Source organism: Enoplosus armatus, chromosome 14 (genome assembly GCF_043641665.1).
Source record: "Enoplosus armatus isolate fEnoArm2 chromosome 14, fEnoArm2.hap1, whole genome shotgun sequence".
Taxonomy (NCBI): domain Eukaryota; kingdom Metazoa; phylum Chordata; class Actinopteri; order Centrarchiformes; family Enoplosidae; genus Enoplosus; species Enoplosus armatus.
The window spans coordinates 4,444,672-4,467,257 of NC_092193.1; the positions used below are offsets into that span (position 1 = coordinate 4,444,672).

General features: G+C 40.0%; 1 protein-coding gene and 1 non-coding gene across 3 annotated transcripts in view; one reads left to right on the plus strand and one right to left on the minus strand.

Annotated features, from left to right (window-relative positions):
• Positions 1–22,586, plus strand: part of LOC139296771 (contactin-associated protein-like 4) — an 85,099-nt gene that overhangs the window by 47,957 nt on the left and 14,556 nt on the right. For both annotated transcript variants that reach the window (XM_070919283.1, XM_070919284.1), the window contains exons 9-17: positions 610–759; positions 1,071–1,242; positions 7,041–7,147; positions 9,387–9,506; positions 10,217–10,417; positions 12,086–12,248; positions 13,816–13,943; positions 14,243–14,413; positions 17,583–17,801. In XM_070919283.1, the coding sequence (XP_070775384.1) occupies positions 610–759; positions 1,071–1,242; positions 7,041–7,147; positions 9,387–9,506; positions 10,217–10,417; positions 12,086–12,248; positions 13,816–13,943; positions 14,243–14,413; positions 17,583–17,801 (1,431 nt within the window). The remainder of the gene's footprint in view (positions 1–609; positions 760–1,070; positions 1,243–7,040; positions 7,148–9,386; positions 9,507–10,216; positions 10,418–12,085; positions 12,249–13,815; positions 13,944–14,242; positions 14,414–17,582; positions 17,802–22,586) is intronic.
• Positions 1,959–2,041, minus strand: trnal-uaa (transfer RNA leucine (anticodon UAA)). Its single transcript has one exon. It is a non-coding gene; the product is annotated as a tRNA-Leu (tRNA).

Consider the following 22,586-nt stretch of genomic DNA (forward strand, 5'->3'; position numbering starts at 1 on the left):
ACACATTAATATCCCTCTGGCGGAGCGCTGTGCAGCCAGTGACACTGTAATGACTGGGGTGTGTGCTTGAGCAAAGTATTGTCAGTAAGAAAAATAGAGAATATAATGGAATATTGATTTAATCCCTCAACTCCTAACATACAGATTCACAAGGCAGGCACAGCCCTGCTGGTACTTGGAGGTCAATCACACAGATGCAGGAAGTAAAGTAGACGCCTGTGTGATTTGCACTCACCTGATCCTGATGGTTCTTGCAATCCATTTGTACCAAGTTTACCCACCAGCAGGCACTCTTTACTCACATCATTTTTTAATCTTGACCGATAATATTCTTCTAAATACTGTTTCATTGTGGGAGAGACACGATTTACAGGCTGTTTCCAAATAGCAATTTGGTGCATGTGTGGCAGGTCATGGTGTGATAGAATATTTAATTTAATGGTCATTACTACATGAGTGCCCATGCTTGGCTTCAGCCTTGGAAAAAAAGAAAATTGCGCCGCCAACATCTGCTACAGGTCTTAACAGCTCGATGTGCAGCCATGAACACATGGGGGGGAAAAAATCTAATTTTCAGCAGAGTGTGTTAAACTGTATTTTGGTTCCCAGGTTCTGCTCTGAATGACGGTCAGTGGCACTCGGTGGAGCTGAACTCCAAACAAGGTCGTCTGAGCATCAATGTGGATAAAGAGGAAGGAGGCAGTGCTCAAGCCAGCCCCTCATTTCCTGTCACCATAGAAAGTCACCTCTTCTTTGGTGGTAAGAGTGGAACAGGTCAACTGTATCTTTCTGAGCAATTAAACCCTATGAAGCGTCAAAATGCCACGAGGATTTAGCTCAACACTAGACTGATTTAAGATCTAAAAATAGTTGAATGACATTGTGTTTACACAGAGTAATCACCAGAAAAACTGTGAATCTTTACCCATAATGCAGTGTTATATTTTGGCAACTAATGGTAAGTAACCATGAAGGTATATCTATGTATGTCTATCAGTATTTTGAATTTTATTGTAATTATGCATTGTGTGATTGGATAATAACTCTCGAATGGACTCTCTTCTTTTCAGGTTGTCCCGCTGAAGACAACAGGCAGGAATGCAGAAACCCCTTTAATGTCTTCCAGGGCTGCATGCGTCTCTTAACTCTGGACAACCAAAACGTGGACCTGATCATGGTGCAGCAAAAGCAGCTGGGAATCTACAGTAACCTGCAGATCGACATGTGTGGAATCATCGACAGGTCAGTTACCACACAAGAATAGTTCATTGACATTTGTTAAGACGCATTTTTGTTGCTTTGCTATTACATACCTAATTACCTTATAGTCTATACAGCTTTATCACAGGAGCATTTCAACTGTGAAATTCCAAAGAATTCCAAAATCAGTGCATTCACTCGCGGAGGTGAAGTAAATCAGCACAGAGCTTTGGCTTGCTTTGACGCATAAATTGCGATGCTAACCGATTGCTGACCTTTGAGGGAATGGAGACTTGCAGCCCAACATGGGGGAAGCTATTATATTAGCTGTGTTGCAATTTAATAGAACTTCACTCTGCCAAAGTATAATGTAAGAAGTAGTAACAACATCACAAACCTTCCAGCAAGAACTATTTTATGAGCTTGCGTGAATGAATTTAGTTGTGCCACTTCCTGGTCAGATATCCCAGTGACTTCTTCTGTTTGGTTTCAGTGGCAAAAAAACCCATCAATGTGCTGTTATCTGCCCGTCATATCAGTCAGACGTATCAACGCAGATATGCATGTTGATTTGAATACAAATAGCATCGGGTCATTGATCCAAACTTTGCCCTTTCTGTTGATCATCTTTTGAGACCCATAAAAGTGTTGCTGCAGTTACTCCCTGTAATTAAAAGCCATAAAGCAGGAGAGGGAGTTTGAAATTCATAGATTGTCTTTGAGAACTGCTGTCTTTTTTATGTCACAAGTGGTATTTATACCAGGAGTGGGGTTTGAACCCACGAGGGCTCTTGCCCATTGGATCTTAAGTCCAACGCCTTAACCACTCGGCCATCCTGGTGAGGTGCACATGTTCAAAAGCCATGAAAAGAACGTTGTGAGAATATAGATCTGCAGCAACGAAATGTTTTAATATTTCAAGGAGTAGTATTTGTAAAGTCAGTACATCTCTAGAATCCAGGTCCAATGACCCCAGACATCATAGTGAGAACACCAGTTGAGAATTATAATAGTCATAATTAATGAGTCCTTGCAAGGATATGATTTGCTTATGGACAGAATCACACCACTGTGTAAGGACTTATTTTGCATTGTATTATTCAAAAAGTGTCATCTTGTTTTCTGATGTCATTTCATTTTTAAAGCATTTTCTTTGTCTCTAACCTATTTGGATATCTCATCTAGACAGAAACCTGATGAAAAGTCTTGCTCCTGTAGCTTCTAAGCAGAATGTAATAAACAGTGCTCTTGTTGTGGTAAAACAAAACACAAAAAGATGATTTGACAGAGAGCAATAACAGCATTGTTGTTCTGTCAAACAGTGGTGTGTTTTGTTGCTTCTGAAGCAGAAACGTCCTTGATTGTTTTGTCATACAACATATTTTGAGGAGCAACGTTTTGTTGTTTTGAAACATCATTTTTCTTTCCCTTTTCTTTGCCGGCAGAGTAATATATTTGTGAGGTGAAGCTGCGCCGCATTATAGAGAGAAACTTCACCATCCAGGACACAAATACACACAAACAATAATAAGCCTGCACACACACAAACACAGTATCTCCCTTGAGAAATTCACAGTTATTGTTCAATAGAGACTGGTGGTGTGGCAATTGGGATCTTGCTGATATCTGCTTGGACTGTCCACCAGTCATGTACAATATACAGTATGGCCAATTGTTTGTGGACCCCCATTACCATTACCCCCAGGCCTTGCTGTCATAGCAGCAGACTAATGAAAAGAGATGTTCAGCAGTCACATTTGAGAGTAATGTTCAGATGTCCACATGCGGTTATGTTGCAGAGCCCTGCTGTTGTCGGCTTCTTTTCTATTTTTAGTTCTTTTGTATCTTTGATTGGCACCTAATTATAGTTATGCGTGTGTACAAAATGTCAAGTTACATTATATAAGTGGAATTTTCTCTACACAGAGAGCGATAAAGACATGCTAAATAACAGGTTGGGGGTGGGGTTTGGACTGTACAACCATCACCACGTCAGCATCTAGCAATATACAGCATGTATGATCGGGACACAGAGGGAGAAACAAAGACCATTTACTGACTAGGAAAAGGAAGACACAAAAAGACATAAGGAAAAAATATTTATTTTAGCCACGTTCATTTTCTGATTAAGTGTCAGACACAGTCTAATGCAAATTTAAATTAGGCACTTTTGTTTGTACAGCATTCGTAAGTAAAGAATCTTAAGTTGAAGTGAAATAAATTGAACAGAGACCAATTTCGGACATTATGAATGTTTTCAATGGAAATCATGGGTGGTAAGACGATAAACGAAATAATAAATATGTATGTCATCAATGACAATGCAGGATCAGAGCGATAACAGAGAGAGAGCAGAACAAATCGTTTGTTGTTTTGGTGTCATGCCTAACAGCAGCACAATTAATGAGACAATTACAACAATTATAAACCCTCCCCCAGGGCATAACACGCACACACTCACACATACACACACACACACACACATATACCACATATACAGTAAACTGGATGTAAACACCAACGTACACACAAATATTGAAGCACACATCTTTGTCAGATATGGAGAAGCTGCTTGAGTGGTTTTAATTTAATGTCTCCCTGTTTCTGCATTCATCAGATTATTATTCAGCAGAATACAGTTCCTGCACTGATCTGACTGCTCAGTGAAACAAACCTACAAAAAAAAAAAATCCTGTTTTCCAGTAAAGAGAAAAAAAAAAATCTACCACACGCTCTCTGGCTGTAATCCTGCTGATTGAATTTTGGGCCCATGGGATATATTGTACTGTAAAGTCAGGTGGAAAATGGACTCAGTGACACAGCTTCAATGTGGTGGTCATACTTCAGAGCAGGTTATTACATTTGCAGTTGTGTGTATATGTGTGTGTGGGTTTGATGTTTTTTGCCCGTAGCAAAGAGTATTATTAGCCAAAGCAAACACTCCATTAACAGCACAAATGGAGCTCAAACCCACAAGGAGCCTCTCCATTACAACATCAGTTCAACACCTTGTGTTATACCTCACACACACGTCACCTCCTCCTCCTCCTCCTCCTCCTCCTCCTCCTTTGCCTTCTTCTCCTTGTGCTATTCGTCCTCCTACCTTGTCTCTTTCTTCTTTTTCTTCTTCTGGTGTCTGAGCCTGGGGAACTTTGGGGGGGGGGGGGTGAATGGGAATGTTCCTCTCTTCTTCTCTTCAGTAGAGGGTGTGATGTTGGCTCACGTGAATCTTTGCACGATGTACTTGTACTTTACTTGAGTATTTCCATTTTATGCAACTTTATATTTCTACTCCACTACATCTCAGAGACAAATATTGTACTTGTATACCTTTCCTGTCCAGTCAAAACCGTTTTTCTCCAAATTAGATTTTTTCTGATAAACTGAAGGATTAAGTGTTCCCTCAGGATCTGAATACTTCTTCCACCACTGGGATTTTATTGACTGTCAACAAACGCATGGTGCACAGTCCGAGGGAAGATGGTGATGGGGTTATCTCCAGTACTGGAGCCAATGTACTCTATGTCACAGAAGTTAAAAATGTTTTGTTGGATTTTTGGCTTTGTCAGGCTAAATTGGCTCGCAAGGCAGGATAGTGGGCTGATGAACCCGGAGTTAGTGTTTAAAGAGCTGGTCTCTGGCTGCCTCAGGGCTAAGTATGAATACTGTGTTTCTCTGTGGTTTAGATGAGGCTGCAGGCTGAAAGGGACTCAACTGGTTATCCATCTGTGACACTGCAGAGTTTTGACTCTGAGTGGGAGAAACTGATTGTCAAAAGCTATCAATGTTATGTTTTCAGGATATATGTGAAGGGGATGGGAGTGTGTATATGTGCCTGGAGTGTGTGTCTGTGGGGTCTTTATTGCTTGCGTTCTTTTTCTATGTTATTAAAGGAGGGTAGAAGGCAAGCGTCCGTCTCCTTCGTCTCCTACCCTAACCCAAAAAAATTAACGTGACCCCAAGAATGTTAGAATCGTTGTAATAGATAGTTGTCACTACTTATGCAGTAAAACTGGCAGCAGTAGTTTAGGTTAAAATTTAATGTGAATTTAATGTGAACTCGCTCACTGTCAGAGCAGTATAGAGATAAATGGAGGTAAAATCTCACTGTAGCAGATTCTGCACACTTATCTGTTTTCTCTTCAATATTCCTGCCTGGGTTAGAGCAAACACACACTCAAACACTGTCACAGTCAAAACATTTAGTACTCAAAACATGCATTTCTCAATATTACAATATAAACAGAAGCATGCAGACTGCCAGCCCCCAAAATATCAACACACAAACACCCTGTACACTGTCACAAAGGCAGAACTGAGAAATCTTGAGATGGGATTGGAGTTTTTATGTGTGTGTGTGTGTGTGTGCGTGTGTGTGTGTGTGTGTGTGTGTGTGTGTGTGTGTGAGTGTGTGTGTGTGTGTGTGTGAATTAAACCCTGCTGAAGGAATCAGCCATGGAAGTGATCCATGTGGATAAAAATACTGTTGTCTGAGTCAGATGCAGCAAGAAAAAGGGGTTTCAAAAGAGGCCAGGACAGGATCAATATAAAGACAGTTTGAAGTACATTGCTTGCAGAATAATATAATATTTATCGGAGCTCCTGGTGCTCACAAAGAAAAGTAAAAGAAAAGCACACACAGAGAAGATGAGGAAGTGGCTGTATTGTAACATGCAGACAGGCAACATGTTTCCTGAGAGCAACACTCACCAAGCAAGGTGCATCCAACTGACTTAAAAGATACAGCGAGTTCATCTTTTTTCACCCTCTCTGTAAGTTTTTCCTCTTTCCCAGTTCAGCAGAATGAGGTCACTTTTATATTTATCTTCCCAGTGATAGTGAAGACCAGACGCTGAGCTATGTTTAATCTAATAAACGGAGAAAAGACCTTTTACACAGGGCATGGTACAACAACCCTACAATGTTTACATGTTCTATCGTCTCAGAATGAGCTCTGGGTGAATCAGAGCAGAGTAACTTCACCCAGTCTCATAATCGGGAATGAAGAAAGTCATGGTTTTCTGTCAGAAGGAAGGTTTTCCCTTTATGACATCAACTGAAAGAAAGAGATTTTTTTTCAATTCAACAACCTCCCACAACATGTTGCCTAAATGGAAAGTATGACCTCCTCCAAATATTAAAATGACATTTTTTCTCTTTGCACTAGTTACATTATTCCTGACCCGCCTACGCTCATTTGGCCATGAAATGAATAACATGAGTAAACATAATTTAAAAAGGCTTTCTGTCCATTTAATGAAAAAGCTTTATGTAACAGACTCATTTTGAAGTGTATTTCAAACACACTCTGTTCTTGTGAGGATAGTTTGCAAACCTTTTAAGGCCGATCATCACTATCTAGTATAATCTATAAAGTAACCCCAAAAAGGTCAAAGGTTTGATCAAAGTGTCCATAGACACACTGAGCCTGCTCACTCATTGTAAGATAAATTACTCAGCTAAAACATGAAAGATGCTTCAGTTGCTCTTTCAAACAAGCAAACAAAAAAAACTTTCCTTCTCCTGACATTTAATGGCAGAAAGGTGTTTATTGGCAGCGACTGCTTTTGTCCTCTTTGAAAGGTTTTTGGCAGTAAAACTTACAGAATTGTTTCCAAATGTTCAAGCTGCCAAAACAAGCAAATAGATTTTTCAAATCTGCTGTCTCAGTATAAATAAAGAATATATAATAACACATTTTTTCTCTTTCTTTTCCTTCTGACAGAAAAAAATAAAACTTTCAAGTTCCTCCCATGCAAATGTCTATCAGGATGTTGTTAGGGACTGAAAAAAAACGTTGCAATAAACTTCTTGACTCTCTTTGTCTCTCTCTGTCTCAGGTGTTCTCCCAGTCGCTGTGAACATGGCGGCCTCTGCAGTCAGTCCTGGACCGTCTTCCACTGTAACTGCTCTGACAGCGGCTACAGCGGAGCGACCTGCCACAGCTGTAAGTCACCTGTCAGTCCACCATCACCGCACACAGTAATCAGTGGACAGTAGGGCCAGATTGAACCATTAGAGCGCTGTCAGCCCCGAATGACCAACCAGTTCCTCCCACTCTCTTTGCTTTGTGTATGTGTCCTGTTACCTTTGAGTACCCATCAGGTACACAGCACTCAGCTGATGATACATGGCAGCTCCATGAGATAGATTAGATTACATAGTCCCAGAAACCAGCCCGTTCCTCTGCTGAAATACTAAAAAGTTATATACTACTATTTTGGTTTGCCAAATAAATTAACTGGATTATGTTTCCTGGTTTATGTTCGAAGGCGAAGTGTTTTTCAATGAAGTATAGTATACACACAAGGGAGGTGGTCGTTGGGCGTACAAAGTGCAGGACTTTGACACTTAAGGCCAGCCTTAACCAGGTGCTATATACAACCATAAACAAACATGAATCATGCTTTAGTTGCTATGAGTGGATACTGTATACTCTCTCTCTCTCTCTCTCCAACCCAACCGGTCAAAGCAGATGACCGCCCACGTAGAGTCTGGTTCTGCTCGAGGTTTCTGCCTCTTAAAAGGAAGTTTTTCCTTGCCACTGTCGCCAAAGTGCTTGCTCATGGTGGGAAATGTTGGGTTCTGTAATAATCTGTAATAATATTATAAAGAGTCGGTCTAGACCTGCTCTATTTGTAAAGTGTCATGAGATGACTTTTTGTTGTGATTTGGCGCTATATAAATAAAATTGAATTGAATTGAAATTAAATGAAATATGTTGTCAGTCAACATATTGCAAAAAAGTTTCCTAATTATGTTGATATAAAACGTATTTAGGGCAGCATTATGTTTCATCCAAAATGTGTTTGCTGTTGCAGATTTGTGGTATATAAATGTAATTTGTAGGAGATATGGTTGGAGACAGTGAGAGAGCAAGGGTTAGAGAGCTCAATCAAGTGAGAGAGGCAGATAATGAATTTCCTTTTACACACAGTTATTTTTATGTATACTACATTCAGCAAGGTGGCAAATTGAAAATAAAAAAGTGATGAACAAATAAGACTTATAGTATAAAAGTAAGCGCAATAGAGCGTATAAGAAAACAATAAAAGGATGAAAAATGAACATTACCAGCAGCCTGGAGACTGCTAGTAATGTTCTGTGTTACTGTGAGTTCTCTCCATCATTCACGTCAAGGGCGTCAAGTTGGCAGCTTCAAACGGCAAAGAGGCTCAGTTTAAGGATTCAACTTCAATATGCAGAAAACCTGTAATCTGGGGTTGCCAATCACAGATGCACTTACCAGCCATATTGCTCAGTAATTACAGCTGTAGGTTTTTCCCCTTTAGCGTCGCTGCAGCAAATCGTGAGTTATGACAGAACAAGAATTAAAAAAAAAAAAGAAAAGGGTTTTATTTTAGCTGCAGCCTGGGGGCATTTTTCAAATAAACCAACCCCTTTGTGAGCTTCATGTGATGCCTGTCCAGTAATCCCCCCCCCCAACTGCAGAATATTTATACAACCTGTTTGTATGTGAGTGATACGATGGAGGTTAATGACACTGTAGCCGTGACTAAACTGCCAAATACTGAACGAGTAAATGAACCCGCAGCAGTGAGGTGAGCTTATAGGTGAGATTTACTGGTTCTGCGCCGATTCCCTCGAGTTAAATTCCTTGATACCAAAACAGGAGAGTGTCCCACACAGTTCACCTCGGGGTCTCATTTTTATTGCTGATGTTTCTGTGAAAACCTTTTTCTCTAACCACACTGAGGGAATGTGATGAATAAAAGGCCTTTGGCTGTGGAGAAGAAGAAAGATAAACAGGTGAGCGGAGTGTGGGAACCTTTAGATATGGATTTGACTGGAAGGGCTCGATTCTTTGACTGCAGAGGATGCACTGGTGTGTGTGTGTGTGTGTGTGTGTGTGTGTGTGTGTGTGTGTGAGACAGAGAGAGGAGGGAGGAAGACTCATGGAGATAGAGAGGAAGAGGCAGGGCTGATAAAGGTCTAACGTTTTATTTATGCAGTCTTTGTACTCCCATCACTCATTACTGTCCTCTCCAGGTGGAGTGATCTTTACTTTATGGGACGCTGCTGCAGAAATAAACATCTGAAGCAGCACCCATAATCCTCCACAGTGTGTGATCTTCATCCCCTCGCAGCTCCTGTGTGCGTCTGATGTGTTGATGCTGATGTTGATGTGATTCATGCCGGAGCTGATCTCATTATTTCCCTCCCAGCTGTGTACGAACAGTCCTGCGAGGCGTACAAACACAACGGCAACACGTCGGGACATTTTTATATTGACGTGGACGGCAGCGGACCAATCAAACCGCAGCTGGTCTACTGCAACATGACAGGTGACACACACACACACACACACACACTCCCTTCTTGTGTTTTTCATGATTGTAAATGATGATGCTCTTCTCATCACGCTCTCACACTCTTTACTTCAATCTCTCTCTCCCACATTCATCTCCCTGTCTGTATATGTCTTGGTGCTTTATGTCATTTGTACTTTGTTGATTTTATTTTTCTCCTCTTCCTTCATAAATGTCTTTCTTGTCATCTGTGTCAGTGCTCACGATTTGCACAATTATATAAATTTGAATAGTGATGATTATTTTCAGCATGACCCTGGTTCTCTGGTCGCTTGCAGCCCTTCATCATGTGATATATGCCTAGCGTCTCTAACGTGAGCAGTGAGTTAAAGTGTATTCACAGAAAGATCTCAGGCTTTATTATTTATCCATGTCATTTCCTAATTCTTTGGTTTGGCCACATATGGATGTTAGTGTAATGCTCTATAGATGATGATTTAGGATGAATACTGACACATGTTATTTACCTCTGTCATTGTCTAATCTTTTCCTAATCCTTTGATAGTATGACGTTATAAAGAAGGCATGGCAGTGTGTGTTTCAAACGATTTAACTAATTTCTGTGGTCCACTGAAGGATAATTTAGTCATCTATGTATAAATACAGTATGAAAGCTAAAATACATTTGACCATATAAGATAATTTGCATCATAGTAATGTTTTCTTGTGTCCGTCCGTCCATCCAGAGGAGAACACATGGATGGTGATCCAGCACAACAACACAGAGCAGACCAGAGTCCGACCGACTCCAGGTGGAAACCAGCATTCAGTCCACTTTGACTACTTGACTGAAGAGGAGCAGCTATTGGCCGCCATCAGCCAATCAGAACACTGCGAACAGGAACTGTCCTACCACTGCAGGAAGTCCCGCCTCCTCAACACTCCAGGTAAAGCCTGTTTGTTTATCTAGGAAAGAAGGTGCATGCTTAGCTGGCTCTTTTTCGTGCCCTGGCTCAGATTTTCTTTGCAGGGATTCAATCCAGAAAAACCTGAAGCCTGTTGACGAAGGCTGTCTTTGCATTTTAGGTGAAAGATCCACTCTGCTCCATTTAACAACAGTGGGAAAAAACGTTTTGACTCAGACTAAACAAGGGCCAAACAAATGATCATCATTAAGATTGTAAAATATTCAGTTAATGCAGTGTTTTGTTCTATGAAAGACTTGATTTACTCAAGTTGTAACCACTGAATCGTACGGATATTTGTTTTATTTTATCAGAGTGAGTTATGAGGCATATATCATTTTGTACAAAAACAAAAGCTCTGGAGAAAACAATCTAACTCCCTGCGGCTCCACACATGTTTCTCACTCTACCAGACAAAACAAAATGATTGTTACGCTCATTGCTTCAAACTTAATCAGGCTCCAAGGACTTTCTTCCTATTTACCAGTGAGCCAGAAAAAAATGTGTGACTGTGTGTGATTTGTTTAAATGTTTCCTTTTAAAATGAGTGTCAAGTCCAATTGGTTTGTCTGTGTGTTTTTCAAATCACGGTGTCTCTTTGTCTTCAAGATCAAGTTGATCGAGTCATTCATTGACCATGATGCTGTGAGTTAGAATCAGTTAAGCAATGTTTATACTGGCATTTTACTTGTGGCAAACACTGCCTGTGACAAAGTGGACAGGAAACTATTTATGATTGTCATTATACGTTCATAAATTCAACATTTATCAGACAGTTGGCAGGAAAACAGTTCAGGGCAAATGTAGACGGACTGAGGAAGGAGGAGAGACTAATGTATGGATGGAGGGAGTGCTTTACTTTCTTGCCATTTAGTTGATACTCTTACAGTGGCTTCCAAAAAAGTTTCTGCACATCAGCATCACAAGAAAAGAGCAGTAACAATGTCCAGGCAGTATTTATGGACGTTGTGCTGTTGTTGTGTCGTGAGTTTCAGGTCCAGTAAAATGCACAAAATAAAAGCAATGTAGAGGGATATCATTGATTTTTCTGGAATGGATGGACCTTTCCTGACCCTAACTCACGATGTTCTCATATTAATGATGCTCCCAACTCACAACAGAAGACATTTTTATTTCACGGCCTCAATGTTTTGTCCAGAAAGTGTTTTCAGTTTTATTGTAAGAGCCGAGATATACTCGGCAGCTTTTCTCAGGGGAAGCAAAGAGAAAGCAACGCTCTTTTGTATCATCTTTGAACGCTTAATTTGTGTGTGCTATTTCAGTATGAGACCGTAAGATGTCCATTAAAGTTACTTTGTTTAAATGGATGTCAAGTCTCACATGTCACCAAGGAAAACATGGTTCAACAGTTATTTGATTCACTTTTTTGGTCAAATGAATAGAGGAAGTAAATATTTGTGTGTACTTGGTTTTATACAGCAAAATATCTTCTCAAACAGGACTTTTTTCTCTCAGCACACGTTGTTTGTTTGTGTGAGCATAAAGAGTGAAAACAGTTGACTCTCAGAACAGAACAGAATAGAAAGCCTCTGGTGTGAAAGGCTGAACCGTTTTCTTATGTATGATTTATGTATCAGTTGCTTTGGTTGTGTGTGTGTGTGTGTGTGTGTGTGTGTGTGTGTGTTTCAGAGGGCTCTCCGTTCAGCTGGTGGCTCGGCGGTCCCGGTCCCGGTCGTGTCCAGGCCTATTGGGGCGGAGCTCAGCCGGGCAGCCAGCAGTGTGCCTGCGGCCTGCAGGGCGACTGTCTGGACCCACAACACTACTGCAACTGTGACGCCGACCGCATGGAGTGGTACTGACGTCAATAAACACAAATTCATATATTTTTCTCACCATTTTTAGTCACATTGTAAAAAGCTTTTTTCAGGGTATCTTGCTTCTGGAAGTTTCCACATTCAAGTTTCAGCATCTACTGGCATGTTTCATGAAGAGAAAACAGATGACTGCATGGGGTAGAAAGACAAAATGCTCTGTTGTACAATGTTGCATATCATTTTGAACATGGAGGACAATTTAATCAGTAATCTGTATATAAATGCCAAAACATAACAATACATCGGTTTAGTGTTAATTCTATCACTTTTTTGTTACTTATTGGTGGCTTTCGATAAGAGACCTAAACATAGATTGTATAGTCAGTAAATGAAGATAGGACAGTATTTTATTAACTAACTTAAAGAAACTCTTTAAGACTGGATGCAACATATGTGTGTTTAAAGAAAGTTGAGGAAAGGAATTTATATAAAATGTAAAAACCAGACAAAATTACACCTGAACACGTGAAATATCTAATGTCTTTCATGCAGTGGCAACCTCATGACACCAAAATAAGAATTTCCTCTGATGGACAAGTCAAATCAACAAGATGATTGATAAACAGAGGTCTTCTTTTCCTGAATATAAGAAAAGATCAATTTATTTTCTAGGATAGTAAACATGATTGATAACTGTACACCAGCAGACACTTTTAGCAAACTGTCCCGCTTTGACTTGTAACTTTAGCAGTTAAACAAACAACCAAATCGACTGGGATAAATTGAGCAGAGGAAAAAACAGTTTTAACCTTTCCTTGTGTTGTAAGCAATCCTGCCTTTGCCTCACTTCCTTCCTTATATCATTTCCCAGTCCAAACTGCAACGCTGGCTATTTTTACAGACCGGAGCTGCCACTGCTGCTCTTCAATATTTCATCAGACTCACAAAGTGCTGTATACACTCCCTGCTTCCAGTCCTTGCAGTCCTGGATGTATTTATACACACAACTTTGCACAGCAACGAGGCTAACAGGCGGATTATCTTGTGCACGAAGCTGCATGTGGGCGTAAATGGACAGGGGGGTGTCTTGTCTTGGGAGCAGCTGTTCCACAAACTGCCAGGGATGGATGTTGACTGGTGACTGGTTATAATTTAGTTTTGGAATAAATAGGTCCCCAAGAGATTGCACCTACACACTGCAGTGTTTACATCAGCTAGTTACAGCATGTAATATTGTCACAAGACTGACGTAACATTCAAAACAAACACACCAATAAATCAATGCAAGCCAATGATCCCAGTTTGGGGTTTGTGAGAAAAGTTTCTCCACATTTGACCTTTTTCTTCTTTTACATATTATTATTGTGCTGATCCTCCTCCTACTTCTTCATCTTCTTCAACTTTGCCCCCCCCTTCTCCTCCTCTACTTTTGTTTCATCTGTTTTCCCATTTTCTTTCCTTCCTCTCACTTCTCTTTGTTGAACTTCTCCATCATCTCCTGCTCATTCGCCTGTCTTTCCTTCCTCTCGCTTCTTTTTGTTGAACTTCTCCATCATCTCCTGCTCATTCGTCTGTCTTTGCTTCCTCTCGTTTCTTTGCCTCCAGGGCTGAAGACTCAGGCCTGCTCACCCATAAGGAGAGCCTCCCCGTCAGGTCTCTGGTGCTGGGCGACATCCAGAGGCCGGGGTCAGAGGCCGCCTACAGGGTGGGGCCGCTCCGTTGTCATGGAGACAGTAAGTCGGGTCCAGTTCTCCAGTTGCCTAGTTACACATGATTCAGAGATGACAGAAATCTTCTGTTATGGAAATTACTGTCACTGTCAAATTGCATGACTGACATAAGAGCTCAGCTCAAATGCAGGTTTTGTTAGAAAAACATTTTAAATCCTCATCCAACAAATCAGTCTTCAGTTTTCATCACATAGTAACTTGTTAGTTCGGTTATTTCTGGACAAAAAGACGAGAAGATCGATACCACTCTCATATCTGTCCATTTAAAGATCTTGACGGTGAGTTTTCATTGTGTTTCTCAGAGAACTTCTGGAACGCTGCGTTTTTCGACAAGGAGACGTCGTACCTCCACTTTCCCACCTTCCACGGAGAGCTGAGCGCAGATATCTCCTTCTTGTTTAAAACCACGGCCTCCTCTGGTGTGTTCCTCGAAAACCTGGGCATCAAAGACTTCATCCGGATCGAACTGAGCTGTGAGTAGGAGCTGGACTGAATCCAAATCAAGCATAGTTAAAGGGGATATGTGTGTGTCTTTGAATCCCTTTATGGGGTGTGTGTTATTCATAGTATGGCAGAAAAACTAATAAGACTGTTCTTGTATTTCTGTTTATGGGTCTAATAGTGAGGCAGTTAGAGGATGCAGTAGAAGGAAACTTTCATTATATTTCTTTCACTTTTAATCACGTTTTTAGATAAATTCTGCCTATTTTGTTTATTTCTGTTCAACAGTGAACACTTCATAAAAACACCCCACTTGTATCCTTCCAATATCTTTTAATATCTTTCCCTGTGCTGGAATCAGAGTGTAAAAGTATCTTACAGTAGAGGATGGTAACATTTTCACATCCATTTATCCTTTAACTTTTTGGTTGGATGAAACCGGCTGTTTAATTTTTTATTGACAGTTGTTTTCTTCTGGTGCTGCTTGCATGTTTTCCATCATTTTGTTTTGCTTTAGGCTGCATTGTTTGTTGTTTTCCGATCAATTTCCTTCCCTGACAGACCGCAGTTGAATGCATTGTCATACGCCATAGTGCCCACATGGAACAGCGCTGTATTCACACAACACATAAACACAACAAATAAAATGTAACCAAGAGGAAATCCATAAAAAGAGAACTCATAATTATTGCAGGGCCCATACGTTTAATTTCAGTTATTTTATGAACTGTCAGTTGCATCTTAGCCGTGACCCACCATTAATTCTTGTCTCCTGTGTAATGCACATATTTATGGGTGCCATAGTGTGTCATTTATATTATGACAGTTATAACCAACAGGGTGTTATTTAGTTTATGGGTGCCATGGAAATGTGTCTGGGTGTGAGATGTATGTTTATAGCCTACCATATATTGTGTAATTTAAATTATAGTTGTATTACCCAACAAGGTGTCCTTGTGTTTATGTGGTTATGACAGTATTGCGGATGAGTTACACATTTATGGGCAGCAGTGGTGTGTGTCGTTTGGAACGGCTTGTGTAGGTGCCTTGAATCAGTTATTGCAGTCATCCAAAGTTGCCTTTTGAAGCTCTCGCACCTCACCATCTTTTAAGTTTGGTTTAGTTTGCTGTTTTGTGGTTATTTTTGTGTTGTGTTGCATTTTGAAGGATGTTGTTTCAGAAATGGGTTTTGAAGGGACACACACAGAATCTAATACAGGGACACTGCTGCACCAACAGCCGCTCTCCTCGGGGGAAATCATTGTGTCAGTGTGTGGTTGTTCCAGCTCTGAATACTGCTGCTCTGTTGCCAGCTGCCTCAGATCGCTGGGTCCGAGAACCATTTCTAAATGAAGTTCCTGTAGGATGCTGGGATATTGTTTCATCTTGTCCTGTACTCCCATAATAATACATCCTCACCTTGCACCAGCACAACTTGAAGGATGATGGTTTGCTTCGCCTGCAATCTCTTAAATCTTTTGGTGTTGGTGGAGAGAACAGAGAGAGGAGTGAAAACAGATGTTCAGCTCTGAGGTGCTGTCCATGGTGCTGAAACAGGGCAGCACCAACAGGCCAAGGAGCTGGCCGCGGTCCTGGCTCATGATGATGGTGGGGATCAGAGGGAAACTTTGCTCAGGGCAGTGGCTGAACAATTATTCATATCCTTTACTTGTAACAATACTACAAAATAAAGTACAAATAAAAGTAAAAATAGCCCATTATAAATGAACATCCTACATAAAAATGTCCTCATTTCAGATTTGAAAAAGCAAAATAAGGTATTCTTTTTGAAAGCGATGAAGTCATTTCAAGAAGTCAAGTCAGTTCATTAAGGTTTGAGTAGCATTTTTATGTTGTAGCTATATGCTATATCTACTTTATGAACAGTGCAGGTAACATATGGAAATGTGTCACAATAAATGAGCTAACTGTACTAACTCATTTGATGATGATGCATTCCCTGTCAGCCTTTCATGTGTAAAAATGTCCTAAGAAAAGTAGTAAAGTACCTCAAGACTGTACTTGAGTAAGTGCACTTTGTTAGTTTCTATTCTTGGATTATTTATCAATACCATGTAAACAATAATACAATGGAGTGATGTCCATGCAGAGACCTATTTTGGATACCTCAGTGTGTTAAATACATATATTATGGAGACTTTCCACTGGCAAGCTGTTGAAGGTGAAGTACACATTATTTACCCTTTCAGAGAGTTATGTCATTACATGTATGTAGTATTTTGCTGTGTTAACCAGCCTTGCCTAGAGGTATTTTTAAGAACTTTATACGCTTATAATCTGTAATAATACATTATATTTTATAGATCATCATATGTTTTTAATGTAAAATCAAGTACTTGAGTAAAAGTTCTCAGTTACGAGCTGAGGGAAAGAGGTCCAGAAGAGAATGTGCTAAGTCTACCTACCAGGTAGAGGCAGGCGTAATCTGAAACAAAGAACATGTCTGGAAACAAGCACATAGTCTAGTTCTTTTCACTTTATCAGTACATAACGTCTCGGCAGACTCTCTAGTCTTTTGTTTGTTGTTATCCTGTGAGAACTGCACCCAGTTGGCTTTTGTGTTTGTTGTTGTTGTGAAAGAGTAATTAAACTACATTCCTGGGAGCCCTACATTCCCTCCGTCTGCTTGTTAGGTCTCCATACACTTGAGTCCAACCTACCTGCTTGTTAAAGCTCCTATCTCTATTCCCATTTGTGGCATTGGCAGGTCTTCGACGGGCTGCAGGAGCTGTGCTCCTTAACAGCGACAGTGGATGGGTTTTCTGTCCAAACAAAAAGGCCTCATGGAACCATTACATTTTGTTTAAAGTTTTAAATTTTAAATTGGCGTAGCTTTATCCAAGAAAATGATTTTGGTTGACAGACCTGAATTTATCTCTTTCATTAAACTTGTTTCTGTTGGGGGTGAAAAAAAACCCATTTGTTGTGACAATTTAATGAGAGCACTGTATTATCTGAATCTTTAGTTTGATTTGTAGAAGAAGAATTAAAAAATATCTTTACACAATAAAATACAATTGGTATGATCGAATACTCATCTCAATATGACTCACACAGTACATTTATTATGTTTTTTTCTCTTTTGATACTTCCTTTCCCATCTTCCTCTATTTCTCAACTATCTTATATACTATCTCGATCTTACTATCCCCGTCACCCCTTTCTCTTCCCGTCTATCAGCCTCCACTCGGGTGGTTTTCTCCTTCGATGTGGGTAACGGGCCGCTGGAGGTTCACGTGGAGTCGAGCGTGGCCCTGAATGACAACCGGTGGCATCGAGTCCGAGCCGAGCGGAACGTCAAGGAGGCGTCGCTTCGATTGGATGAACTTCCTGCCGCCACACAGGAGGCTCCTGCTGACGGACACTTCCACCTGCAGCTCAACAGCCAGCTGTTCATAGGTGAGGATGGGAGTTTTTTGAGCAAGGAGACAAACTTTTCCATAGTCTGGTTATTTTGTTGATTCACACTGTTTATGATTGTAAAACAGCCTCTTATAATAGGACAAATGTGTGTGTGAGTTCCTTTGGCCTCATTAGTCTCAGTCTCAAGTCTTCTGGGATTGGAACAAGTCTCTCTCTGTCTCTCCATATCTCTCAGGCACTAACTTCCACACTCACTTGCCTTGTTTCTCATATCCTCTTTGCTCTCCGGAGAACCAGCAGTTCAGTGTTTTGGTCTCTTCAGATCCTCTTGAAGTCAGCAGCTTGATCACAGAACTTTCAGTGAAATCCTTTTTTGTCTCTCGGCAGAGAAACTCTCAGTTTCTTCCTTAAGTTCACATCAGGCAGAGCTCTATGAAACTGAGACAAGTACAGTGCTTTGTCTTGGTACTAACAGGTAATTTATATACCTGTTAGTACCAAATCTTTTGAGACTTACCTGTGATGTAAATAAACATGACATGTGAAAGTTTTTATTCTATAGAATAAAGTCTCAAAAGATTTTATAGAGACAGAAAACAATTAAAAAAGGCGCCCTGTACATGTGTTGAATGTATTTACTTCCTCATAAAACACTTGCAGAGCCAATTTCTGTAAGAAATTTGAGACCTACATTGTTTACATCTTTGTTTGCCTGCTAGTAGTCTCCATCTTCCCTGCCTTTGTCGGAGCATTGCTACGTTTTGTAGCACGTTACCGCCACCAACTGTGGATCACTGGAATAGCGTTACTAGTGGTCAAACGCTGAGTACCTTTTATAAACAAAAGACAAAAAAACTGAGTACATCTGACTCATCAACACTCAGTCTCTGCATAGACGTGAATTGCAATGAATTATCAGGCTGAAAAGGCATAACAGCCTAATAAATAAAACTAATCCGGCTGAGGCTGAAAGAGGTAGATAATGTATGTTTTTTAAAAGTTAAAGGACATAGGACAATAATTCTAATTGTAAAGACTGTTACTCGTGTTATAGTCATATTTCTGTATAATATTAGGAAAAGATTGACTAAAATTATAATATTTCCCAATTGAATTATGTGTGCAGCCTCTGCAGCTTCACTTCACCAAAGTCTGACTTCTCCGCCCTAAAAATCACTGTGGCTGTTTTTCACATGCCAGTACTGCAACTCTCCCTCGACAGACAAACCTAATACAAAAAGTTTAAAGATCAGTAGCAGGTAGTACAGGATGTGATTAGATCCCGGGATTAAATCCTCAGAAAAGAGCTCAAACTATTCTCTTTTTTCACATATGTTAATCTGCATTTGGCTGCTTCTTGTTGTCTGCTCAGGTGTCTTGGATATAAAAGGTGCTGAGTCTGCACACGTCTATTCTATAGGGCTTCTACTATGTCTTCATCCACAGCCCTGCAGTAGGAAGCCTTGATAGAGATCCAAACTCCAAGACAGTAGAAATTCTGACCTCCTCCCACAGAGTCCTACATACTGTAAAAGGAAAAGAAATATTCTGTTTCAAAGTGATAAACCGCTATTGGCTAAATGCCATAAACTGCTCAGCACTATTGGATATGAAAGTGCTGAGTCGATGGTTTCTGACCACCGATAATCACATTTAATAAATAAGCACGCATCAGAGAGTACTAGAGTAGTGTATGATGTGATTTCTTGCTGTGAGGGTCTTTAAATAATGTGTAAATGAAGCTGAACCTCTTAGTGGTTCATTAAGCAGTCATGTAATTAACCCTCTTTAATACGAACTCAATCAATACTGCAGCCCTGTTTATCTCAACTCTTCATCAGTTCTATTATTCAGATTCTCAGGAGAAAATTTGTTATTATCAGGTTTTATCATCCTGCAAATATTGTGCATGTCGCTTCATATCAGTAAACACACACTGTGGAGGGAAAACAAACCGACAAACGCTGATGAGACTGGACGAAGGTAGAAGCAGCAGGGAAATCAAGGTGAACATTGATTGGCTGAATGTGTTTAGCCAATAATCCACTCTGAGGTCACCGCCATCAGCCTAAACAGCCTATCAGTGCAGTACACTGGAATAAGTCTGATAGATTTGTGTGTTTGAATGGAAATGTGCGGGCGTAATTTCCCAGAATGGTTTGATGACGGATGTTTGTATTAAATTATTTGACTTGATGGTCTTGATTTGATGTGCAGGTATGAAGAACTTCCACCCTCCTTGTTTAGAACAATAACAAATATAATGTATTTTCTGTTAAAGCGTCCTTGAGAAAGCTATTTAGAGCATCGGCTCTATGCCTGAAATGTAAATATAAAGTACACAATGTATGTATAAATAAGCATTAATATCAGCTCAGCTTGTATGCAATCATAAACCACAACACTGCTTTACAAACTATGAGATTATATACATTTTATTCATGAGCCACAATCCTTGTTTACTTTTGTTTGGATTTCTAATCCTTGTACGCATTTTGAATTAACTATGTTATCACATGCAGTGCATGTAGGAGAAATCTACAGATTTATAAGTCAGTCTGCTCAGTTGTATGAGTTAATAAGGTACAGTGTCGTCCTCTATGAATTCATAAGCCATAACTTCATAAACAGTGCATTTATGAGCCTTAATTATTCCTGGTACAGATTTAAAAGGCAGTGAATTACATCGTTTGGACTGTATTGCCTTGCATAGATTTATAAGCCATCGGATTGCTTTTTTTCTTTATTGCCTGGTACTTGTAGGTGTAAAATATCCACACACAGCAGTTTCAAATGGAGTTTTGCATTCATTGCAAGCCGCATTTCACATTACTTGTTGTGTTGCCTGGTTTGGATAGATAAGCAGTAGTTTATTGGTGCTGCACTAGCATCTGTGTTGGCTGCGGTGTGATAGTTTTCTGCATCCCGCGAGTGGTGCCATAAGACACAGTATTTCCATTTAGTTTCAAAGAAAACCTTCTGTAATTAGACTGCTTTTGATATATTGTTTGACTTCAGCTCCTCCATGTTCCTGCAGCAGCAAAATCAAATCTTCATTTTGGGCGGCGTAACAACCACGCGCTGACAGTATTTTCCTCGACTTTGCTTTGCCCATCCACGCACAGGTCCACAGGTGGAGGAGAGGCACAAACAAATGGGAGCGTCATTCAAACGAGGCAGCGCAAAGAGAGTTGTTGGTATTTTGGTGGAAATTCGGTCTTCAGCTTTGCTCTGAGTTTACCTTTCTGATAAAATCACCAAATACTTGGAGCACATGTGCAGAAATAACAGAATAATGCTTAGAATCACTCTCCAACCAGTAGATGTGTTTAAATCAGCATCAAAAAGTTCTAATGTGATGAAAGCAGGAACTTCTAACCAGTTTTGAGCTCATTCTCTCTTTCTACACTTTGCTTTCCGGGCCTGTAGGTCGAGGTTCTTTGCATTTTAAGTCACACACTTTGCCTTTGATGGTTGCTTTGATCTCCATTTCACTAATTTTTTTTCCATTCACTCTCATGTGGACTCGTACTGTACGCTTCAGAACAGAGTGTGCTCTCTCACAGTATGATCTAGTGTAGAGAGACTGTAATCTTCTTGTTAGAGCTGAGGTTGTGGTTGAAATTCTCACTGATCTTGAAGGTCTCACTTACAGCTTTTCTCATTCGGTCAGAAGTGGAGTTTACCTGCATTTGGATTCTTTGATCTGTGCTTTAACTTTTACTCCACAAATCCCTCATTATGCTTTTTATAAATGATCTCACCCTCCCAGACGTGATTCCTGTAAGCGCTGTCTTCACTTGATGTTGAGAGGCTGCCGTCCTGAAGCTTTACTGCTGGATATGTGGCTGAAACCCTCACTAAGCGGGCATAGCTGTTTCCAGATTCTGAAGGTTTCGCTCTCAATGTCTGTCCACAGATTCAGAGCGTCTTTACACTCCTGAATGGTTTTCTTGGGTTCCATGAAAGGCACTTAAAATCAAATGTATTATCGTTATGATAATTATAATTAATAAAACCAAAGCAGCAACAAAACAGCTTTTTAGACCAGTAGGAATGATGGCTCATTTCTGTGGGGGGTTTTGATTTCTGAAAGCAAATAATTTCATTTGAAATCAGCCCAAAACCTGAGCGAACATACCATAAAACAAGCTTTCCAACCCATCCTATAAAGTCAAAGTGTTATAGTTATGTGAATATCCCTTATTTAAGTTCTCATTTAAATTGTAATTGCATTTAAAGATGCCTTTTTCATGTAGGCTGCCTTTAATTTCATAATATACTCTTGTTTGATGATAATATTTACATTTAAACATTTTATATTTTAGTTTTTAAATCAAAACTCCATCAATTTTGCCAAATTACAAATACATGTAAATAATAAAGCAATAAACTCTTATCTCCCTGCTCGACGTCCCATGTATTTCCCACGTATGTCATTGTTCCCGATGATATCTTTGATGTATTTCAGTGTACTCATAAGCAGTTAGCAAGATGCAGTCAAAATGTTGTTTCTTCAAGAACCTTAAGATTACTAATTAAATTAAATTAAATATATATAAATATATTAAATTAAATTAATTCCCAGTAGGACAGATTCTAGTCTTGTCTCTAGTCTCCTGTCTAGTCTGGTTTTCTCAGTGTCAATGAACACAGCTTGTCAGCTCAGTTAAAGTACTTCTTCTCATTGTGCCATTTTTCAATATTTACGCCTGCACTGTTGTTGCTTTAGTGACGTCTACCTACTTCAGTGATTCATAGTGTGTGACTTGTGTGAGAGCTGAGAGAGGGACTAACAGAGCTCAGTGATTTATTGGTGTG